Here is a 22,019-nt window from a genome sequence, read left to right on the forward strand (position 1 = left end):
ATTCATTCTAAACGGTAGTTTGGCCTCCGGCCGCTAGAAGGCGATAAACAGAAAGTATTGCGCGGATACTGTCACCCAGGTGACACGGTGAGGAAGGGTGATTCACAGGCTTTCGTTATGACAGCTCCGAAATGGCCAGGCGTTGAGGACACTCGGTAGTAATGTTACAATAGCACTATTAAAGTACTGTATGAGTATATTGTTTGTGAACGTTCATTATGGGTCCGCGGTGTTACTGAATGGATGACAGCCATGGTTATCATTAATTCCGTCCTGAAACTGCTGCAGAGGCAGACATACACATGTCTGTCTCACCGATACGGGCTGTATATTTGCTTTGGAGGAATTGTCCTCATGATCGTTTCCGCCTTTCAGTTTGGGGAGGTGAGTAAAACGAGATATATATGTGTGTGTGTGGGACCACGGTAGTAACTTATCGTTTCAATCTCCGTTGTATAGCATTTCTCAGCATTTAGTTGTTTTGGCTAACTCTGCAGTTCCCCTTTTTTACCCAGATGACTGAGTGACACACTAACTGAGTTAGTGTTAGCATTCTATCGATCGCAACAGCTTGCTTAATACATGAAGATCTAGAAAGAAAGATGCATATCGTGACTGCACGTTAAAGAAAGCTTCGCGCAAGTATTGCCAACAAGGTGACAACAGGACTGTTTGTACCCTAGAGAGATGCTTAGATTAAATTTCTTTAGTAATATGGCCAACTGCAAGAACAGGCAGACATGTGCAATTAAAAGAGACTGTATGCATGTTAACAAACTTGCAGCCAAATAAATAAATTAAGAAATTGATGTTATTGCATGCTTTTACTAAATACTTTCCCGCAGACAGTACTGCACGATATAAATTCTCAATGTTGTACTTCCTGGCACTTTACGGTATTTATTATATTCATTATTATAGTTACTCCTGCAGCACGTATTGTACCCCCCGAACTTTACAAAATCTTTTGTCTTTGCTTTCTGCTTGGCCAAAGGGAAATACCACCATCCTGGTTATGTGTAAATCGTGAATCTTGAGTAAATGTTGTATCTCAGATCTTGACTCGAGCTTCAGTCCGGGCTGTGCCTTTAGATATGTTTTCCGTGGTCTCAGTGGTCAGTGGCTAATTGTCAGTGTCTCGGCCTGACAGGTCGTGATCGAATGGAGCCGAGATCAGTATCACGTCTTGTTTGATTCCTATAGAGACAACGTGGCTGGGAAGTCCTTCCAGACACGGTGAGTTCCTGACCCATAGCTTTTAAGCCGAGCGGTCGGAGTCTCGCGTTTTGATCCAGGCTTCGTTGGGATGCTGTGTATTACTGCTATCTGTTGCTGGTTGCTGCAGGGAGTCTGTCTCTCATTTGGCTCCCCAGGCTGTGCCTCCCCATGCCCATCGATGTGGTGTACACCTGGGTGAACGGTACCGACGCGGCACTGCTGAAGGAGCTCCACGCGGAGAGGGAGAAGCTGCAGGCAGAGCAGAAGGCCCTCAGGTGCTTCACGTGGAATTGCCTGAATGCTGACATTACATAAACTCCTGCTGCTCAACAAGTAGAGCATTGTGCTAACAATGCAAAGGTCATGGGTTTGAATCCCAGGGAGCGCACATAAACTGTAAGCCCTCCCTCTGCTGTAAGTTGCTTTGAATAAAAGCATCAGATAAATAAGTTACCTGTAAATATAAACTCACTGTTGTGCACGATGGTCCACGCATTGTGAATGATGCTTTATTTGCACAGCTACGCTGGAATGCTGCTTCTTTGCATATTGCTAACCTTTTCCAAGACGCACACGCACATGCTGCTTAGAGTGAAGCTTGGGGGCTGGAGCATAGGGTCTGCCCAGTTATCCGGTATCCCTGGAGCATTGTTTCAGTTAAGGGCCATGCTTAATGGCCCAACAGCAATGCGGCTCTTCTTCTGAGACTGGGATCGAGACTGGTGACCTTTGGGTTGCAAAATTCTGGGAAGTTTCACAGTTTTACATGGGAAACTTTCCATGGGAATTAACGGGAATATGTTGGAGTATATTATTTACAGGTAGCCAGAACTCGTGACTCGTTACCCATAACCTGGCTCAGCTATGGTGGTGCTCCCTGACGGTGACTCTCAGTGGTTAGGTGTGGTTTGCCATAAGAGCAGTGCAGTGCTCTTACCTGGGGGGCTCACGGTTTGCACTGCATTGCCCAGGAGACCAGACACTGCAAACTGACAATATTTCATTAATGGGGCTCCTTGTTACAGGGAATTTGCCTGTATAAGCAGGTGAAAATATAGTAACATTAAGATTAATAGGTCTCCTAAACCAAAGAAATGAGTTAATACTATCCTTCTTAATGAAACCTGCTTTTTTGCCACAGGGAACAGCTTGGGAAGAATGTCAGTGATGTGACTGAAGTGCCAAAGAAAAGGTGAGCTGTAGGGGCAAAATTCTGTCAGAGAGGGGCGAGTCGATGGCTGCCTCTCATGATGGCTTCCCCTCTGTGGTCATGCCAGTGTTTTAGCTGTAATAGACATTGTTAATGCGCTAGCATTGTAAGGTGATCGCGACACAATGACCCCCCGGTAGTCCAGCCTGTAGATGATTCTTCGTCGCGATGGTGTTGCGATTGAGGTGCTGCCATGTGCTGGGACGCCGTCGCAATGGTGTCGTGTCCACGGTGCAGCGAGAAACCGGAGTGTCTCCTGTCCCACTGCATCACGGCACCCGTGCTGGTGCTGGATCCCGGCCTTCCAGCCAACGTGACGCTGAAGGAGCTGCCCTCACTCTCCGCTGCCTTCTCGGCGGCCAAGCATCTGCTGCAGGTGGCCAAGCCCCGCAACCCCTCCACCAGCGTGTCCGTCCTCATATTCCACTCCCAGGCTGAAGGTACAGCAATACCGCACTGCATGTTCCCGACCCCACTGGGCCAGTGTGAATCGGTATCCTGGGTTCCCTGGGTTCCCTTAGTTCTCCCTAACTCAGCTAATACCATTGGTGCTGAGGGTGTGTTTTTTTTTATCAGCCCTTATCCAAAGCAATGTACAGCTGGGTATAAGGAACTTAAGGGTCAAGTGGTGAAATCACTCTGCCAGCAATGGGATTCGAACACATGACCTTCTGGGCACATACTGTCCTCATGTTAGGGCAGGGGTGGGCAATCTAGTCCGTAAAGGTGCGGTGTGTTTGCAGGTTTTTGGGATAACCTTTAGGTCAGCTGTTCAAACCCAGATGTGAGGGACTCTTCAGCCAATCAGTCCTCTAATTAGTAATCTAAGTAGGGAGTTGCAGGGAAAACCCACATACACAGCGGCCCTTTGCGGATAAGATTGCCCACCCCTGTGATAGGGGGGCAAGGAGAGCTGTGCAGAATTGGAGCTCTTTTGCACATGCATGTTTTTGTTATATCTGTTCTCTTCAAGTGTCTTTTCATCTTCTACATGCACGTACAGTGTAAGGATTCGCCTCAGCACCGGCCCTCACTTCTCTGCCCTGTTGCTCTCTCTCCCGTGGCTTAACACAGCTAATGAAGCTCATTCTGAGGTGTCGAACGATGTTCTTAAGCATTCCATCAGCCGCGGTTACTTGGTGAGTTGGGGTATGTAACCCCCCCTGGATCCCCCCCTAACCATCCCCCCCACACAGGGAGACATTTTTGAGGCACCTTCAATATTCCCTTTTGTATGGGAACAGAAAATGAGTTGCAGCCAGTGTTAATCAGTGTTCTTTAAAAGATGTGTTCTTACCCAGAATACACTACATCTTCCCTATGACTGCTGGGACATTGAGTTTTCCTGTCCCTTGAAAGACTACAGATAAGGAGGCCCCTGGAGTGGTACGGATGCAGTCACTAGCCTACCTGAGCGGCTTCCCATCATCCCTCAAAGAGGCTGAGCAGCTCAGGGTGAAGCTGCCACCCACCATCACTGGCAAGATCAAACAGGTGAGGACTCCCTGGCCATGGAATTCACCATATGTCTCATAAAAGAATGGCCACAGCATTTTGATGTTCTGTCACATACCACTGGATCCCAGCTGGGTAGATTTTAGAAAATGCAGCTGTGGCTGATGGGAAGTGAAGTCCAGTATTTCTCATATCAGTCTGTAGATGCTGTGTTTTTACACTTTCTGGTAGGTATTCAAGTATTATTTGATAGGAGCAAGTAAGATACAACATCATTGCACATTGTTACCTGCAAGAGACACTCACAGTGGACACAGGACAGCTAAAATCCACTGACTTCATTGTAACACATGGTGGAGTCCAGCAGAGGGCAGTAGAGCCAAGGGTAATTACACTTGTCCTGCACTTTGAATGTTTGTCCATTGACCCCAAGCAGGGTGCATGCTGGTCTGTTAGTCTGGTTAGTCTGGTTAGTCTGAGGAATATGTTGAGGGTCACTGTGAGTTTTTGCATCTTGACCCTTTAAACAGTTAATTCTTCAGTATAATTATTTTCATCTTTATCAGTCAGAATTTATATGAAGATTTTTACAGTCATTTTAACTGTATACTTTACTTTGGATGAGTGAATTAAATGTAATTGTAAAATGTTTAAACCCCTGTCCTGATAGTTCCATATAAGTAAGGTGTGACGTGTCACTACCTTCAGTAGCAACACGTTAGGAGTAACATTGACAATAAAGAGGCGCATAAATTTTGTGAACTGGGCACCCTGGGAAAATCACTATTCAGCCTGGCAACCTGATGTAAGATTACTGGTTCAAGCCTTTGCTTTAATCAATAAAAATATGATTAATATATAACATTTATCTGTTTCAGAGGAGTAAGGTTGTACTTTGTGTTAATCTTATTTCTACCACAAGGGGGTAGTATTGTTTCCCCGGAAAACCAGTGTGAGTATGTTTGGTTTGGACTAAATCTCACAGTGCACTGAGTAATTGGGCTCTCTGTCACTCCGTAATTATGCTGTTGCTTACAGTACCTTCTGTGGTGAAGATAACTTGACATGTGACCAGTGTGGTTGTTTTAAAAGCTTCCAGATTTAGCTGAAATGCCGATCCTTTCTAAGCGGCAGATTGTGAGTAATTGGCTTGTTATTAAAAGATTTGCAAGGTATCACTGTTTTATAGGCTCAGCAAATACAATGTAACACTTTCTTTCCTATCACAACTTCAGAGACATTGATTGTTGCGGAATGTTTGTAACGTGGGATTTTAAGCACCGCATCTGCAATGGAAACAAAGCTCTGGTTTTCTCTAGCCCTCCACTGTCCACTCTCAGGTTTATATCTGGTTCCTGTTCCGTGTCCATTTGAGGGAATAAGATTCCACATGCATTTACATCATTCGGTATGGAGCCCTACAGGATAGATGCTGATTTAATCCCCTGTCTGACTTTCTCTCTATTTACATATACATTTACATATTTACATGTATACATTTACATATTTACATGTACATTTACATATTTACAAAGAGATATACAAGTGAACCAAATAGCACATTTTAATCATAAATACTGTCAAGGAGTCACCTAGACATAAGTGCAAAGACGGTGTCCTACGTGGGTGGAGTTTGTGGGGAGGCACATTGGCTCATTTGGGGGTGGCATGGCTCACAAATAACAACCCCCCCCCTCCCCCCCCCATGATGCTGACCCTGGTGTGACCCAAAAAGGTTGTGGTTTCCTTGCCTTAAATGGACACCTCTGACATCTTTTTTTTCACAAAATGGTGGATAGATTTTCTCACATTAGAGCTAATGAAGTGTACATTATAGATCTATTTAGAAATGGTTTCCAAAATTCGATGCATGCGGTGTTTATGTCAGGAGCTGATATCTTGTGCTCATTTGCCATATATACCTTGGGTTCCTATAATAATTAATCATTTAATCCATTAGGTGACCTTAAAGTCTGCTGCTAAACTGCCAGCACCCCGTAATAGAAATGTTGTCCCCACCCTTGAAAATGGAGGGTGCGGGGTGGGGGTGCTTTGTCCCCATGATTCCATCTTCTGAGCTGTCATGTGATAACAGCAGGGGTATTAAGGTGAAACCTGAGCAGGGGGACAGGGGGTTAACTATAGAACAACTGTTTGAATTGGCGGCACGCCAGACCAGTTGAGGAGAAGGTCAACGAGGTATTTTCGTCACCTGTCCCCTTGCTCTCTCAGCAGTGTCCTGCTAGCTTACCGCCAATCAAACGGGGACCGCGCCTCTTCAGCCGGGTGCGACGGTCAGCGGTGGCTGCAGCTCTCCCTTGGACTAAGGCGATTAGCCTGGCTTCTTCAATCCAGAAGCTTAGACGGGGACCAGCCAAGTATCTCTGTATAGAAGTATCTGCTAAGCAACTCGCGGATGCGTTGATATTTTGGTGTGGGGTCAGGGATCTGCGGTGACATTTCCTGGCCTTTGATGGTCATGTGAGGAGGTGCGGGAAAGCCTGTGGAGGTAGTGCAGCCTGAAGGGGGCGAGAGGTTAGAGGGGAACTGGGTAATGACCCAGAGATCTGATACCCCTGTAGGTAAGATGTTAGCATTTCTGGATTTTGGACTGTGAGGTAGGGGGTGGTCTCCAATTAGTATGGGAGTAATGTAACACGAGAGAAGGTCTGGTTTTAGGGTTGAAGGGCAGTGTCTATAGTTACAGTCGAATACGTCGGTGATGAAAGTTCCCAGCTTTGCCCCTGTCATCCACGTGCCTGGAGAATATCGCCAGATGTTCCGAGAGAGGAGGTGTGGGTGTGAGGCATTGTGCGCCCCTCCGTGTCACATGGGTGGCCCTAAATATATCCGCAGCTTCTGAGGGAAGCAGCTTGTTTCTGGTCCAGGTGGATCAGTTGTAGGCATTACCTCATCATCGGTGACATCATACCAGAACCACCTTCTGACCCCTTCCGGCACCTTTGATTGGCTGCAGAAAGGCCTGTGTTTCTGGGGGTGTTAACAAGCCCGATGGCCCCCTTCCCTGCTCTGTTGGCTAGGTGACTGCGGTGATGGAAATGGTGACCTGCCATGCCTGAAATAACAATGAGAATCTGATCTGGAGGGAGGCCGCGGTATCTGCCAGGGATGGGTGAGACTTTGGCTCAGCCTCGAGTTTGGGGTGCTGGTGCAGCCCCGTCCAGGGAAACCAGGAGAACATAAATTATAAAGTTTATAATCGCACATAGATGAATGATCTAGTATGACTGACTCGGCTGAATGATACATCAACAAACATCACATTCATCATGTAGTATATAGGGCTGATTTAAAAAAAAAATTTTCACCCAATGAAATTCTGCATGAGCTTTACTGGTGACACAGAAGCTAATTTATCTGTTTCAATAAATATATCCTTGAGAAACCTAAAACATGAAACATTAAACGAAGGGAATGCCGATCTCCTTTATGATAGTCCTGCCTTTTTTATATCACGGTCCGGTGATGACAGCGAATGGTTGGTTATTCTCCGTCTCTCCTGGGAGACCAGAGACCGAGACGTAATAATGTTGGATATTAGGGTAAAATGTTTTGTTGGCGGATCTGAGTTTGGAGCCCAAGAGCAACTGTTCCCGTCAGTCCCGGATCACAGCAGCTGCTCAGCTGTTTGACGCTGTTATATCTCGGCAGTATAATTCTATAATCATGGTTGATTGAAGAGGGGGAAATTGGGGGCTGTAATTTTAGGTGTTGTTTATGTCAGTTGTGGGGTCAGTGGGCGAAAAGTATGTGGAGGTGAAGGCATAGGGGTAAACAGTCTCTCATCGTGTCTCAGATGCCTCCTGTCAAGCCCCAAAGCTCCTGGAAAAGCTTCTCCGTGTGTCTCCATGCAAGGGCCATTCTCCTGAGAGGAATGACATCATGCCACTTTCTGGGAACAACCCACATTTCTCCACCATGGGTAACGGAGAGTATGCGAGGCAGCCCAGGGTGCAGGAAAGAGCAGGTTCATTTCAAATTGTTTGGGGGGATGAAGAGTGAGACAATAGGCCTCTTGTTATAGGAGCACCATTTTCAGCTTGGATTGATTTATCTCTTGAAAAGCAACAGGGGGCAGGTGTTAGTCTATAAGCCGCAGTGTAGCTGAACTGCCACTAGAGGGCTCTGTCGTGTCATCGTCCGGTCACCGTGTCCTTACATCGCTATGGACTTCTGGGATTTGGTTGGGCTTAGTTGGCTCATTTTCAACGTCATTTGAATCTTATGTCAGTGGCCGTGCTGTATTATGAAGGCAACGCTATATAGTTCTGTACAGCTGCTTATGCCCTGTTGGTTCATCATGTATTAAATCAGGGTCTCTGGAGAGCAGCAGCTGTTGCATCAGATGTAGTTGTGAGAGACGTTTCGGGTTTATTGGGTGTTACGTGCTTGTTGTTGGGGTGGGTTTGACACTGTGGGCTTCTGCTCATGGAGGGAGCCGGAGCGGCTTGGGAAACGTATAGCTGTCTCACTCCCTGGGTCGTGACAGTGTATTTGTTTCATTCTGCAGCTACAGCTTTACTCAGAGGCCAGCATCGCACTTCTCCATCTGAATGACCCTCAGGATTTTGGCGAGCTGACTCAGCAGGTCCGGAAGAACCTGACTCTGGATGGCAAGGAGCTGACCGTCAGCCCTGCCTACCTCTTCTGGGATCTGAGTGCCATCAGCCAGGTGTTGCTCACTTCCTGCTTGTTCTCACAGCAGCCACCTGATTGGCTGGCTCCCTGACAGGCTGGTAGCATCGACTGTACCCATTGGACAAAGCGTGTTCTCCGATCCCTTATCGTGAACTTTGTGATCATTTAATTTTTTCAAACACTAAGCAGAATGGCTTCAGAGGTGCTGACTTTTGGCCTGTCTTTCTCCCTCCCCCTGCTCCCTACCTCTGCTGGGCTCAACAGCCCAAGCAGGACGAGGACATCTCAGCGAGCCGCTTCGAAGACAATGAGGAGCTGCGCTACTCGCTGCGCTCAGTGGAGACACACGCCCCCTGGGTGCGTCACATCTTCATTGTCACAAACGGTCAGATCCCATCCTGGCTCAACCTGGACAACCCAAGGGTCACGATCGTCACACACCAGGTGAGTGTCGCAACTTCAAGCCCTATTATTTTTAACGGCAGTGGAAATTTAAGTTTGATAAATTGGTTGGATTTTAAAATCCATATAGGATCTTTTTACACAGTGATGGTGTGTTTCTTGTGAGGAACAAGTCAACATAGATTTGTGGATATTTAAGTCGCTCAATCCCCATTGCCCTTCTTAGGAGATCTTCCAGAACGTCTCACACCTGCCCACCTTCAGCTCACCTGCCATCGAGACTCACATTCACCGTATCCCTGGCCTTTCACGCAAGTTCATCTACCTTAATGATGATGTCATGTTCGGGAAAGATGTCTGGCCGGATGACTTCTACAGCCACTCCAAGGGACAGAAGGTGAGTACAGGGAAGGAGCCCTGGCTCTCTGATTGGACACCATGGTCACATTTTTTCCAGGTGTGCCCTTATGAGATTACTTAGGGTGTTTTTCCACCACACCAGATATGGTACTTTTGGTACTTCAAGAAAGTACTAAAAGTACTGTACTTCAATGTGTTGGTTTCCTCAAGGTCAGAGCCATTTTTGATGTGTTCTTCCGCATTACTTATCTTAAGGTGTACCTGACATGGCCTGTACCAAATTGCGCGGAGGGGTGTCCTGGTTCCTGGATAAAGGACGGCTACTGTGACAAAGCCTGCAATAATAGCGCCTGTGACTGGGATGGGGGGGACTGTCTTGGTGAGCGAAGACTCTGATCTTTGACTTGCATGCATGAATTCCCAAACTCTGATGTAGAGAGTGTTAGAATCTGTGTATCTTGTGTAACGTTCCAAATCAGTGTTTAGCCTCATTATTATTCATTAGCTTCGTTTTCATCATCAAGATGGTGGCATGCACGGATGCAGCAGCCTGGAGCTTCCCATGTAGTTTTTACCCCACATCCATCACACTTCTGAACTCTCAGCACTGATCTCAAACATTCTGAAGCAATACTCCACATGTGCAAAGTCCATATTTATGTACATTTAGTCCACTCTATCTCTGTGTACTTACTTACCAGCAACTTATTGTGTGTGTGTGTGTGTGTGTGTGTGTGTATGTATACTCTCCTGTTCTATTTATGCCTCAGAATGTATTTCATTGTAAATATACTGTGCATCTGCTGACGTGTTCCAAACTAAATCTCATTGTACTTACAATGACAATAAAGCATCTATCTATCTATCATTAGCATAGATCTGTGTTTTAGCTATTTCATGGTCTTCAGCTAGAGCATAAAAACAGAAGTCCCCAAGGTCAGAGATTGGCAAATGCTGAAGTAAAGTATGTTTTTACCCATAATCCCTTGGAGTAACAGTTGTTATGGCCCCAGTCATTCTTGTGTGGAACTCTGTGTCAGTTGGTAATGAAGGTTGCCCATCTTGCTGCAGGTGCTCTGGGAGGCAATCGGTTTGGAGCCGGTGCCGGGGGTGGAGTCCCTGGTGCGGGAGTTGGGCAGCCCTGGCAGTTTGGAGGTTTGGGGGGCATAACTGGTGTGTCATACTGCAACCAGGGTTGTGCCAATTCCTGGCTGGCAGACAAGTTCTGTGACCAGGCCTGCAATGTGCTGTCTTGTGGATTTGATGTGGGTGACTGTGGCCAAGGTTAGTATCTCAGGAATTTGCGTTATCTAATTGTATCAAGGTGTGCTTCAAAGAATTTTGTTTATATATGTTCAAAATGTCTCTTTTTCTATATAAATTTGATTGCGATTGATATCTGCTCTCCCTGAACCAGAACACTTTGGCCAACTATACAAAGTGACCCTACGGAAGAACCAAACCCGGTACTCCCTCCCTCAAGGGGAGACCAAGCCCTACTTCAGCTTTGCCCTTATCGGTCGTAGGGTATCCGAGGCCCAAGTCAGTGACAACCCTGTGGTGCGGCACACTTCTATAGCCAACAAGTGGCAAACGGTCCACCTGCTGCTGCATGCTGGCATGAACGCTACGCAGATTCAGTACAACCTGACCTTCCAGGGGGCAGATGACCATGAGTTCTCCATGGTCTTCACTGTGGATGTCGACACTCGCGAAGGCGTCCGGTCCAACACATCTGATGATGGCCAGAAGGATGTTGACAAGGAGGCCAAACCCACTGAAATAGCCCAAGAGCTTGAGGTACCTTTTGAAAATGTTCCCTTGGAGAAGAGAGGTCCCAGAGTCCATAAAAGACCCCCAGGGGAGATGCCTGGGATTGTGGTGAAAGTGCCTCAGCTGAACGAATCCGGGCTCCCAGCCAACATTCGCAGTGAATTGCTGGAGTTGGAAAACAGACTCCTGATTGGAGACATCACTCTTAAAGGCTTCAACTTCACCAAAGCAAAACTTCTGGAACTATACCAGACATCAGCAGGGCAGGCTATGCAGCAAAAACGAGGGCTCTCTACTGAAAGGGTGGTGGAACTTAAGCCTCCAGAGAACTTGGATTCCCACAAGCCATACAAAGATCTTGGAGCAGAAGATATTAAGAAGGACAAGGCCGTAGCACCCTTGGTGGGTGGCAAGGAGAAACAGAGACTGGTCCAATCCCACCCTTCTTCCATCAAGCTACGTGTGGATGAGCAAGTCCCTGAAGGCGCAGTGGCCCAGCTCCCAATGTCTCCAGTTCCTATCACCACCAGGGGACCATCAGCAGCCAAACACCTTATTGCATTAGTGGGGATTGGGTCCAAAGTTGCAGATTCTGAAAGGGGGGCCAATGCAGCCAAAAGGGCAGGTCCAGAACAGAAGGTAGAGGGTGGAGCGGCGTTCCTCAGCAGGAAGCTGCAGCACTACACGTCAGCAGATCGAGGTTTCCTTCCCTGGGAGAGGAGGAAGTACTTCCATGACCTGCTGGAGGTGGGAAGCATACCTTCAGAGGATTTCTGCCATCCTACATGTTTTACGGTGTAAGTCAGTGTCCTTGGTGTCCTGTTAACCTTCTGCAGGAAGGCGAGGAGCTAGAGAGGCAGCTGGAGCAGAAGCTGGCTTACCGTGCTGATGGCACCGCCGCTGGCCGGAGGCTGCAGGACACCTTCGCCGACTCATTGCGCTACGTCAACCGGCTGCTCAATGGCCAGTTCGGCTTCACGTCACGCAAAGTGCCGGCTCATATGCCTCACATGATTGACCGTGTCATCATGCAGGGACTGCAGGACATGTAAGCAGCACCGCTTAGAGGCCCCTGAGTACCATCAAGGGCACTACCTGTAAATTGTACCAGTACCAGCAACGTACCTGTAAATTGTACCAGTACCAGCAACGTACCTGTAAATTGTACCAGCAATGGTCATTAAAATATGCTAAATATAACTCACAAGTGCCGCCCTTGAATAGTAAGCTGGCATCTGTCTTACTTTTAGGTTCCCTAGTGAGTTTGACAAGACCTCATCTCACAAAGTGCGTCACTCGGAGGACATGCAATTCGCCTTCTCCTACTTCTACTACCTGATGAGCGCTCTCCAGCAGCGCAGTGTCTCCCAGGTCTTTGACGAGATCGACACCGACCACTCTGGCGTCCTCTCTGACCGAGAGATACGCACACTTGCCACGCGGATCCATGACCTGCCGCTCAGCCTCCAGGTAGGGTCCAGCCCCAGGTTCAGAAACACTGATTGGGTAGAGAAGACTTTCCTGCTTTTAATTCAGCACTTTGGCCACAGAGTTGATGCGCCCACTGTTCTGTACACATGATAGCTGGTCTGTCCTGCTGTTTGTGTACGTAATAAGCAGACTGAAGCATTCAGATGTATCACTGTCTTCTGTTTTGGACAGGATCTAACAGGTCTGGAGCAAATGCTAATTAACTGCTCCAAGATCCTGCCTACCAACGTCACACAGCTCCACATGATTAGTCCCACCCAGGAGGCCTACTATGACCCCAGCATGGTGAGTATGTCATGAGGAACTAAGACCCAGACCCTCGGACGTGTGCTCTTTCTGCTACATAGTGCAACGTACTGTATGAATGCTGTATTATACATCTAAATAAAGTTTGATTGCAGATCTATCAGGGCAGTCTTGGATAGATCTAGGTCAAGTTGGAAATGTAACGAGTGCCTGAGAGTGAAATGTATATCCACAGCCTCCAGTCACTAAAGGTCTGGTTGTCAACTGCAAGCCCATCATTGACCGCATTCACAAGGCCTTCAAAGACCAAAACAAATACAAGTAAGTAGTTCAACTATGCTTGTAACCTTGACCAAGATAAGTAGTTGGATGGATGGAATTAATGATGGCTCGATGGATGGAGTAGTTCAACTATTCAAATCATTTACATAATTTTTCGTTTGATGCCTGCTTTGAAAATGTGGTCCGAAGGCAATATTGCCGTCCCTGGTTGAATGTGCTATTTCTGAAGTTCATGGCGGGTGAATGTCTTTTAGAGAGACCTCATAGCTCTATAATTCACTGCCTTCATCACTTTCACTTCCTCGAGCAGGTTTGAGATCATGGGGGAGGAGGAGATTGCCTTCAAGATGGTTCGCACCAACGTTTCCCATGTGGTGGGCCAGCTGGATGACATTAGGAAGAACCCCAGGTGAGTCGGCAAGGGAGCTTTTCTTGCAGGTCCGGGTGTCCAATGCCATGAACCATTTCAAAACCTTCTTCCGTAGGCCCTACATGTATGACGGTGGTACTTGTGTACCCTACAGGAAGTTCATCTGTCTCAATGATAACATCGACCACAGCCATAAGGACGCCCCTACGGTGAAGGCAGTGCTTCGGGACTTCTACGAGTCCATGTTTCCCATTCCTTCTCAGTTTGAGTTGCCAAGAGAGTACCGTAACCGATTCCTCCACATGGGGGAGCTCCAGGAATGGTAAGACCCAGGGAAAGGAAAGCCTTCAGTGAATGCAGAAAGCGCTGTTAGCCAGTCAGAACTGTTAGTCTAAATTATAAATTACCATTCTGTCACTAACCCGTCATTTGTGTGTTTACATGATTGCTCACTGCATAGCATAAGTGATGTATTCTGTCAGTGGGTGTTTTAAAGGATAGATTTTTCAGAAGGAAATTTAGATCACTCATTTACTGCTGAATTTACCTGTTTTATTAATAGAACTTTAGTTTTTAAACCAAGAGGTTAAGCGGCCATCCTGGTTAGTGGTTTAGTAAGTCTAACCTGATTGGAATGGTGGATAAATGACATTAAGTCTTTATAAGGGATAGTCGAGGCTATTTTGAAAGCAGTACCCATTTTTGGAAAGGTGATGCCATTGATTTGCATCATGGATGAACACCCTGGCTTCCATTTCATGGAAAAGCCCCTTGATGTGGGTCCTACTTGAGTGGCGATGGACAGGCGGTCCCCAGACACACGTCCGCTCACTGGGCTCTGTATGGAATGCGGCTGTGTGTGTGTGTGTCTGTGTGTCTGTCTGTCTCTCTGCATGAATGACAGTGTGTCAGCAGTTGGCGGTTGACGTCCCGCAGTGTTTCTGACACTGTCCCCTGCATGTCTTCAGTGATCCGTCTGCATTGTACTGTGCAGTGCACTGCTGGGCGTACATGTGTCTGAACATCTTCAGATCCCCTCCTTTTGTTTCATAAGGCGTTTAAAGTAATGCCCTCCTCTGCTATAAGTGCATAAACAGTGGTCTAGTCCTGTCAATAGAGGATTGACTGAGATGGGGTTGAACCACTGGTGGGACGGAGGGGGTGGTGAGCTGTTTTGCTAAAGAGCTGTCAGGAATGCATGGAGCTGTCCAGTGAGATGATGAAAGTCACTCGGGGAGGGAAGAACACCAACCCTGTTTAAATATAAGCTGAATAAGCTCATGTGGCCCCGTCATGGAGGAAAGGTACAGACAGCCTCTCTGCCAAACAGCATATATACTTAGTGGCCATTTTATTGGTTACTACACTGTCACCATGTGAATTTAAATCAGCCAGTACTTAAGAGCCAATGACTGGATCATTATGCAGTAAAGTGAAGTCAGCTGAGCAACTGAATCTCCTGAATGGCCAGGTTATCCATCAATGGATTTTTTCTTTCCTAACAGCATGGGCATATTCCAGGACGATAATGCCAAGATTCATCGGGCTCGAATTGTCAAAGAGTGGTTCAGGGAGGGCGCAGTGGTTAGCGCTGCTGTCTCACAGCAAGAAGGTCCTGGGTTCGGTCCCCGGGCCGGATTTAGGACTCTTCTGTGTGGTTTCTGCCGGGGACTCCGGTTTCCTCCCACAATAGGTTAATTGTTGATGTGCTGAAGAAGACTTTACGACAGGGGTGGGCAAACCTATCCGCAAAGGGCCAGTGTGTATGCGGGTTTTCGCTGCAACTCCCTAATTAGATTACTAATTAGAGGACTGATTGGCTGAAGAGTCCTCACACCTGGGTTTGAACAGCTGGCCTAAAGGTTACCCCAAAAACCTGCATACACACCGGCCCTTTGCAGATAAGATTGCCCACCCCTGCTTTACGGAGTGGTTCAACTCACCTATCATCGATTCAAGATCTCGGCGAGAAATTAATGCAAATCTGGATGAAAAACAATGTTGAAATGTTGCATAAGCATGTGGAATTGACGAATGTGCACCATAATCAAAGCTAAATGCGGTCCAACGAAATATTAGTGTGTGCGACTTTTTTTTGGCCAGGCAGTATATATAAACAAGTGGTCACCAACCAGTGAATCATGATTAACAGGTAGATATTTAAGACTTGCCTTGTCGAATGATGCAAAATGCCCCCCTCCCCCACCCAAATATAAACCACTAATATAAACAATAATCGGCCAAACTTGGATGGCTCACATTCTTTACTAGTGATCCATCATGGGCGTAACACAGATATTCTGGCCCCAGGGGCAGTTTTCCACTGCACCAGGTACCGTACTTTTGGAACTTCAAGGTGTTGGTTTTCCACTGCCAAAAAAACTGCTACTGCTGCTGAATGGCATGACAACGTGAGGCAGGGAATTTTGTACTGAATTCGAAAAATGGGTGTAGTATATGATATGGCTGGGAGATGTGCAATTTTAATACTAACATGACATGTTATGCACATGCAATTTGTACATCACTAGTCAGTGAGTCTGAGATCAGGCTTTCTCTTACTTTCAATTTGGAACGGACATTATAGCACAAGGGGTTTAAGTTTTGCTGAAACATTTCTACTCTGTCATAGGAAACAATTTTAATTGCAATTTAATTTTGCATTGCAATTTTAATGAATGTTCCTTTTCAAGATTATCTAGTATGTGTTTTAAAATCAGTTTAAAGGTTACCGGCACTGATTTTGCTTGAGCTCTTTATGTCATCTCCGAGAGAATCATAATCATTTTCATCCTTGCTGTTTAAATCACTTCTAGATGGGTTTGTGAGAAATTTATTTTTTTGCTAAATATCCCAATACTCATTACAACAAAATCACATTGTTATATTTAAATTTTTTTCCAATATTGTGTGGCCCTAGTGTATTACATTATTGTTTCTTGTCATGTCATCCAAATGTCATTGAACCTGTTTAGTATGGTACCAAGAGTACTGTACCTGGTGCAGTGGAAAAGCAGCCTAGGCCTCCGTCAGGGTTTTATTTAGTGGGTCCACCTGTTCTTTAACGCAAATAGCCTGCTGTTCTAAAGAGAGGGTCATTTGGCTACAACTGAAAATATACAAAATGCAGACAGGGTCAACGGGTTCTGTCGCTGAATGGCGAAGATGCGAGACCTCAGCAATTTTTGAGATATGCTGACACCTGTTACAATGTCTTGTTTACTTAGAACAGTGCAATAAGCCAAAAACACCCAGTACAACACCAGTATTGTGGGGAAAAACGTCTCGTCAATGAGAGGTCAGAGGAAGACGCCCAAACTCGTGAAACTTAACAGCAAGTCCACAAGTGCAAAAATAACAGCTCAATACGACAGTGGAGTGCAGCAAGACCCCAGATATATAGCTGGGCAACCCTGGTTCTGGAAACGAAGGGACTCCTGCCTGGCACTACATAGGGGAACCTAATAGAGGCCAATGAGTGCCCATCTTAAGCACATCTTGCCCAATACTGCAGTACCCAGCTTGTAGAATGTTTTTCCCTAATCGGCAAGATGATACGCTGTTATATCTCTGCATGTGTGTGTTGCAGGCGTTTGTATCGAGACAAGCTGAAGTTCTGGACGCACTGTGTTCTGGTTACCCTAGTCGTCTTCACTGTGATTTCTTTCTTCGCAGAACAGGTAAATATTAATTTATATTTAAGCTGAGAACAAAAAGAAGTGCATGTGTGCGTGTTGCGTTCATGTGGGTCATATGCATTACATTGTGGGGACAAAATCTGGGTAGGGGTTAAGGTTGTCATTGTTGGGATTAGGGTCTATGGACGGTCCCCACAAGGATATAAGTGCAGGTGTGTGTGTGTGTGGGCCAGAGTGTGGATGTGCTGGGTCTGTTCATGCAGGATTCCTCTACCAGACATCTGAAGAAGTTCAGCAGTGTAAAGGACCTTCTGCACAGACCTCTCCTCCTCACATACTTATAAGGCTGAAAGCAGGGCCTTCACAAAATGTCCCTGATACCCGACGTGTCACCGACCCCCATACACTGACATCAGCCCCATTGCAGTCTCTGTCCCTCAGGATCGTACCTCATTGCTGTTATTTCGCCTGACTGATCGCTCTTGTCCCCTTTCCCTCCCCAGCTCATTCTCCTGAAACGGAGGCTGTTCCCGCGACGAAGGGCCAACAGAGACATGAACCCTGAACGAGTGTGAATAGAAAGGCGTTTCCTACACCTCCCCCCCCCACCTCTTCTTTAGGCAGGACTTTAAAAGGTGGGGAGGAACAGGAAGTGTCTGAGGGAGCTCTAAGTATAACTGAGAAGCTCCTGTTGGTGCAGATCTGCATGTCGCCACTGGACTGAAGTGACTGTGCCTAATTGGGCATCTCTTCTTGTGAGGAGGATGATCCAATTGGTGGTTATTTGGGGGGGGGGGGGGGTTGGATGGGGGTTGGGGTGGATGGGGTCATAGATTGTATTGGAGTGGCACCCAAAGCCTGAGGACTTCTGGGCCAATGATGCGTCGTGTACATCTGTCCAGGAATAGTGAGTTCCTACCTAAGAGGATTTCACTATGGGTGTTAGGGATTGACGGTGTGTTCTGGGTGAGAAGACCTCTGGGAAAAGGGTTAGCTGATTAACCAAACGGGAAGCAACGTAACAAGAATGGCCGGTTTAATGAAACGCGTTTGTCCACTTCAAGTGCCTTTTTGGGGATGTTTCAATGAAGCACGTTTCCTGTTAATTCCCATAATCCATGGTTTTGTCCTCGCGTTACTTTTACGTCACGTTGCCCTTTTAAAAGTTGTGCTGAACTGATTTTGCACAAGAGAGGACGGTGTCTCACTTGAAGATTTTTTTATATGTATTTTTAATCATGAATGTAACACGGCTGATCTCCGATTTTGAGATAACCATGTGTCTTACATGTGTGGAGGAGATGAGCAATACCTCCAGTGTCTGAAATTCAGATGTTATCTGCATGAACTTTTTGGTCAGTGATGTCAAACTTGTTGATTGGTGCATCTGAAGTATTATTTTTTTGTTAAAGATTGCGTTGTGCGATAATTAATGTTTATTTGGTGCCATCTTCCTCTCCACCTGCGCATGCACTAGCGGCATCACCTGTGCTGTGCTCCTGCATGCACACGCAAGACAGTCTTAGCCACATTTCTCATTTTCTTTCGCTCTGCACGCACAGCTGGGGGGGTTCCCCGAGTCCTGCCTTTCTACCGATGTTAAATGTGATGCTGAATTAAACTGGCTCAGAACTATCACAATGTCCCTGCCACATGATGGTCTGTTCCATTAACAACTTATTTACTTCAGTTCAGTTCAATTCAAAGAACTTTATTAATCCCAGAGGGAAATGACTTTGTCTTGGTTATACAGTTGCTCTAATTAATTAATTTACCGGGAAGAAAGAAAAATTAGATTAGAAGAAAGTACATTATAATATATATAAAAAATAAAAAATTTAAAGAGAAAATAACAAGTAGAAGTAATATATAATAAAATTAAATATAACACACAATTAAATTATATAATAATGCAAAAGAAATGCAGTGTAAATAAGAAATATTACCCAAATGTATTGTAACCAGATATTGCACTTGGAACTCGACTTAGAAACAGTAGTATTATAAAAATATTATTGAACAGGAACTACTCATAGTTCCTGTCCCGTAGTAAAAACATTACAGAGAAGAGTTATATAATTTAATGGCCATTGGGAGAAAAGATCTCCTGTGGCACTCTGTAGAACACCTGGTCATAATCAGTCTCTGGCGGAAATTGCTCCTCTGGATGGAGAGAACTCTGTATAGCGGGTGAGGATGATTGTTCGAGATGGAGCGTGTTTTGGACAAAATCCTTCTCCTTGCCACGACATCAACAGAGTCTAGATCCAAGCCCAGTACAGATCCGGCCCTTTTAATGACCTTGTCCAGTCTGTTTCTGTATGCTGCTTTCATGTTACAGCCCCAACAGACCACAGCATAAAAAACGACACTCGCCACGACAGATTCGTAAAACATCAGAAGAATGGTTTTACAGATGTTGAATGACCTGAGCCTTCTCAGAAAGTACAACCTGCTCTGTCCTTTCTTGTAGAGTACTTATGAGCAACATACAATTCAGACTGCAGGGTTAGAGAGTCCCTGAAGTAACTGGGAGCTAAGGGCCTTGTTCAGGGGCCCAATGATGAAATCATTCCACTGACCTTGGGACTCAAACCAGCAACCTTCTGATCATAGGCACAGCATCCTAACCCGCTAAGTCACACACCACTCTGCAGTATAGCTCCATTCCCCGCCTGCCATAGCGCTCCTGTTTCTTTCCAATTCACTTCTCTGTAAAATATGCTTTATTGAACTCTGACTTACAATGCTAATCACACAAAACCAAGCCCCTTTAGGACTTAGGTCAGGTTGGGGAACATGTGCTGGTACAGCATGTTGTTGCACTCACCACACAAGAAAATTCCTCGGAATCCCGGTTGGTGACCCCCCCCCCATGCCGACATGAGGTCCGATCTCACCCTCCGGAAATCGCCGTCTATCTACCACAGCCAGGTGTTACATGGGCGTCCCCTTGGCCTGGGCCAGCTGCTCGAGTCCTTAGCAATGAGGATCCTACAAGTCGGATCACCTTCAGGGATACGCGTCACATGGCCGTAGTGCCGTAACTGATGCAGTTAGCCCTCACAATGCAGTTAAAGTGCCTCATTTGGGACTCCCTGAGCAACTGCTCATTTGACAAACCAGCAGTACTCAAACCAGCAGGACGTGGTCGACATTCTCTCCGCAGACGGACACACTGCTGATGGCTGTGCCCAAGAGGTCAAAGAAGGTCTGGATGCTAGTTTTTATTCAGGACACTCTCAAACCCAGACACTCGGACTCAGTCTCTCGAGAGCCACCAATGACTCCACAAAGATCACAGCATCGATGACCCTGCCCAACACCCAGTCCATACAAGCGTAGATCCTATTGAGGTTGACCTTGGCAAGGATCTTACCCAGCACTGACAGCAGTGTTATTCCCCTGTAGTTGCCACAATCTTGTTGCCGGTCTTTTCAGATAGGGAAAGCAAGTCCCATTTTCTAATCAGTTGGGATGACGCCTGTCTGCCAAACGGAAGCAAAGATGGCTTGCAATGCCAGGAGGACAGCTTTACCAGCAGGCTGGAGAAGTTCACCCAGGATACCACAGATCCCTGCAGTCTTCCCTACCCTCAGCTGGTTCAATCTCAATGAGACTAGGTGGATCACAGCTAATCGAAGGATCAGCCTCAAGAACTGTGGACCCAGAGATGTCCAATGTGGGTGACGCCTCAGCACCACACCAGCTCCGATCCCCAACAGGCCTGACCCCATTGGCTCTCTGGCGGTTTCGACTCATCTGGGGATGAGGCTCTGGAGGGCTGTCCCCCATCCCCCCCAGGGGGCGTGCAGCCTTCCTGTGGCCGGCTGCAGCAGAGCTACTCCCGCAGAGAGCAGAAAAGAGTTCTGTCTGCTTCATCAGAACTGTGTGAAGTTTTTATGGTGGCTGGAGCGCCGGTCCCACCACCAGCCCCCAAATTTTTCCCTGCAAGTTGGAGTATCTTCATGACTCGCTGTATATACTATATATTTTTAAATGAGATACTTACAGGTGTTGCTACCGCTGCCTGTTTATCTGGAAAATGTAAATATTTTCTTTCCACTTCGGTGCTTAGATAATGGATCCATCCACAGTGGTTTATGTGGTTTGCCCAGTTTAACAGCAGGACATTTTACTGGGGTGATTCAGCTTCACTGCTCCCTGGTACGATAGCATAGAGCCCGTGGGACATGAGCGCCATCTAGGGCTTCCCCCCTCAGCGGTGACGGCCTTAATGTTTCAGAGCCGCAACTCCCCGATAAACCAGGGCTACGTAATGTCAACGTGGCATTTCAGTGAAGCCGTTCCCCTGCTGTCTGGCCTCTCATTTTTGACATTTCCTGTAATTCGCACAGGTTAAAAACGGGGTCCCGAGATTATTCCTGTTCAGTACTGTGGCTGTGGGAGAGTCATATGCAGATATCAGAGTAACAGGAGAAGTCAAATGCAGGACTGAACATGGATGCATTTCATTCAGTGTTCCTGCCCATACACATGTGTACATAGATATTCCGTCACACAAAGGCCCAGCCCAAACATATAGCACTGGAGACTGTTCAGTGAGCTCACATCTTACCATGCAAGTGCTGGGAAATAAAGATGATGTTTCAGTTTACTCATGATGATTAGTAACTGGTAAACCTGTCTGACTGCTGCTGAAGGTTTTTTTCCCAGTGGAGGCTGAGTTGTGTTATTTAACTCTATGGTACGTTTATAAACTTAACAGTGACATAAGGAACAAAGTTTAAAATGAGTCAGGAGTTTTGGCTATATTATCTCAAAATGGTCAAAGCTGGAAAAAAGTGTGTCAGTTGGTAAATCATCATTAGGTATATTCCACAAAATGGCCACACCTGTTAAAAGCTATTGGTCATTGGCTTTAGATACTGAAGGGCTTTATAGAACATGACAA

General features: G+C 46.4%; 1 protein-coding gene across 1 annotated transcript; it reads left to right on the plus strand.

Annotated features, from left to right (window-relative positions):
• The first annotated feature begins 60 nt into the window (after positions 1 to 60).
• Positions 61 to 17,909, plus strand: gnptab (N-acetylglucosamine-1-phosphate transferase subunits alpha and beta). The gene is made up of 21 exons (XM_023816890.2): positions 61 to 384; positions 1,151 to 1,236; positions 1,374 to 1,493; positions 2,360 to 2,410; positions 2,666 to 2,868; positions 3,503 to 3,567; positions 3,788 to 3,922; positions 8,415 to 8,576; positions 8,807 to 8,986; positions 9,171 to 9,341; positions 9,560 to 9,683; positions 10,376 to 10,588; positions 10,722 to 11,824; positions 11,914 to 12,125; positions 12,328 to 12,547; positions 12,740 to 12,853; positions 13,050 to 13,135; positions 13,407 to 13,505; positions 13,621 to 13,788; positions 17,056 to 17,146; positions 17,608 to 17,909. Exons 1-21 carry the CDS (start codon positions 244 to 246, stop codon positions 17,677 to 17,679), a joined length of 3,816 nt encoding a protein of 1,271 aa, XP_023672658.2. The 5' UTR covers positions 61 to 243; the 3' UTR covers positions 17,680 to 17,909.
• Positions 17,910 to 22,019: the final 4,110 nt, after the last annotated feature.

The sequence above is a fragment of the Paramormyrops kingsleyae genome, chromosome 1 (genome assembly GCF_048594095.1).
Source record: "Paramormyrops kingsleyae isolate MSU_618 chromosome 1, PKINGS_0.4, whole genome shotgun sequence".
Lineage (NCBI taxonomy): Eukaryota > Metazoa > Chordata > Actinopteri > Osteoglossiformes > Mormyridae > Paramormyrops > Paramormyrops kingsleyae.

Coding starts and splice junctions, on each gene's coding strand:
- gnptab (XM_023816890.2), top strand. CDS start 244: ATGACAGCCATGGTTATCATTAATTCCGTCCTGAAACTGCTGCAGAGG. Junction 2,869..3,502: donor ATTCCACTCCCAGGCTGAAG/GTACAGCAATAC, acceptor GGCTTAACACAG/CTAATGAAGCTCATTCTGAG. Junction 12,126..12,327: donor ATGCAGGGACTGCAGGACAT/GTAAGCAGCACC, acceptor TCTTACTTTTAG/GTTCCCTAGTGAGTTTGACA.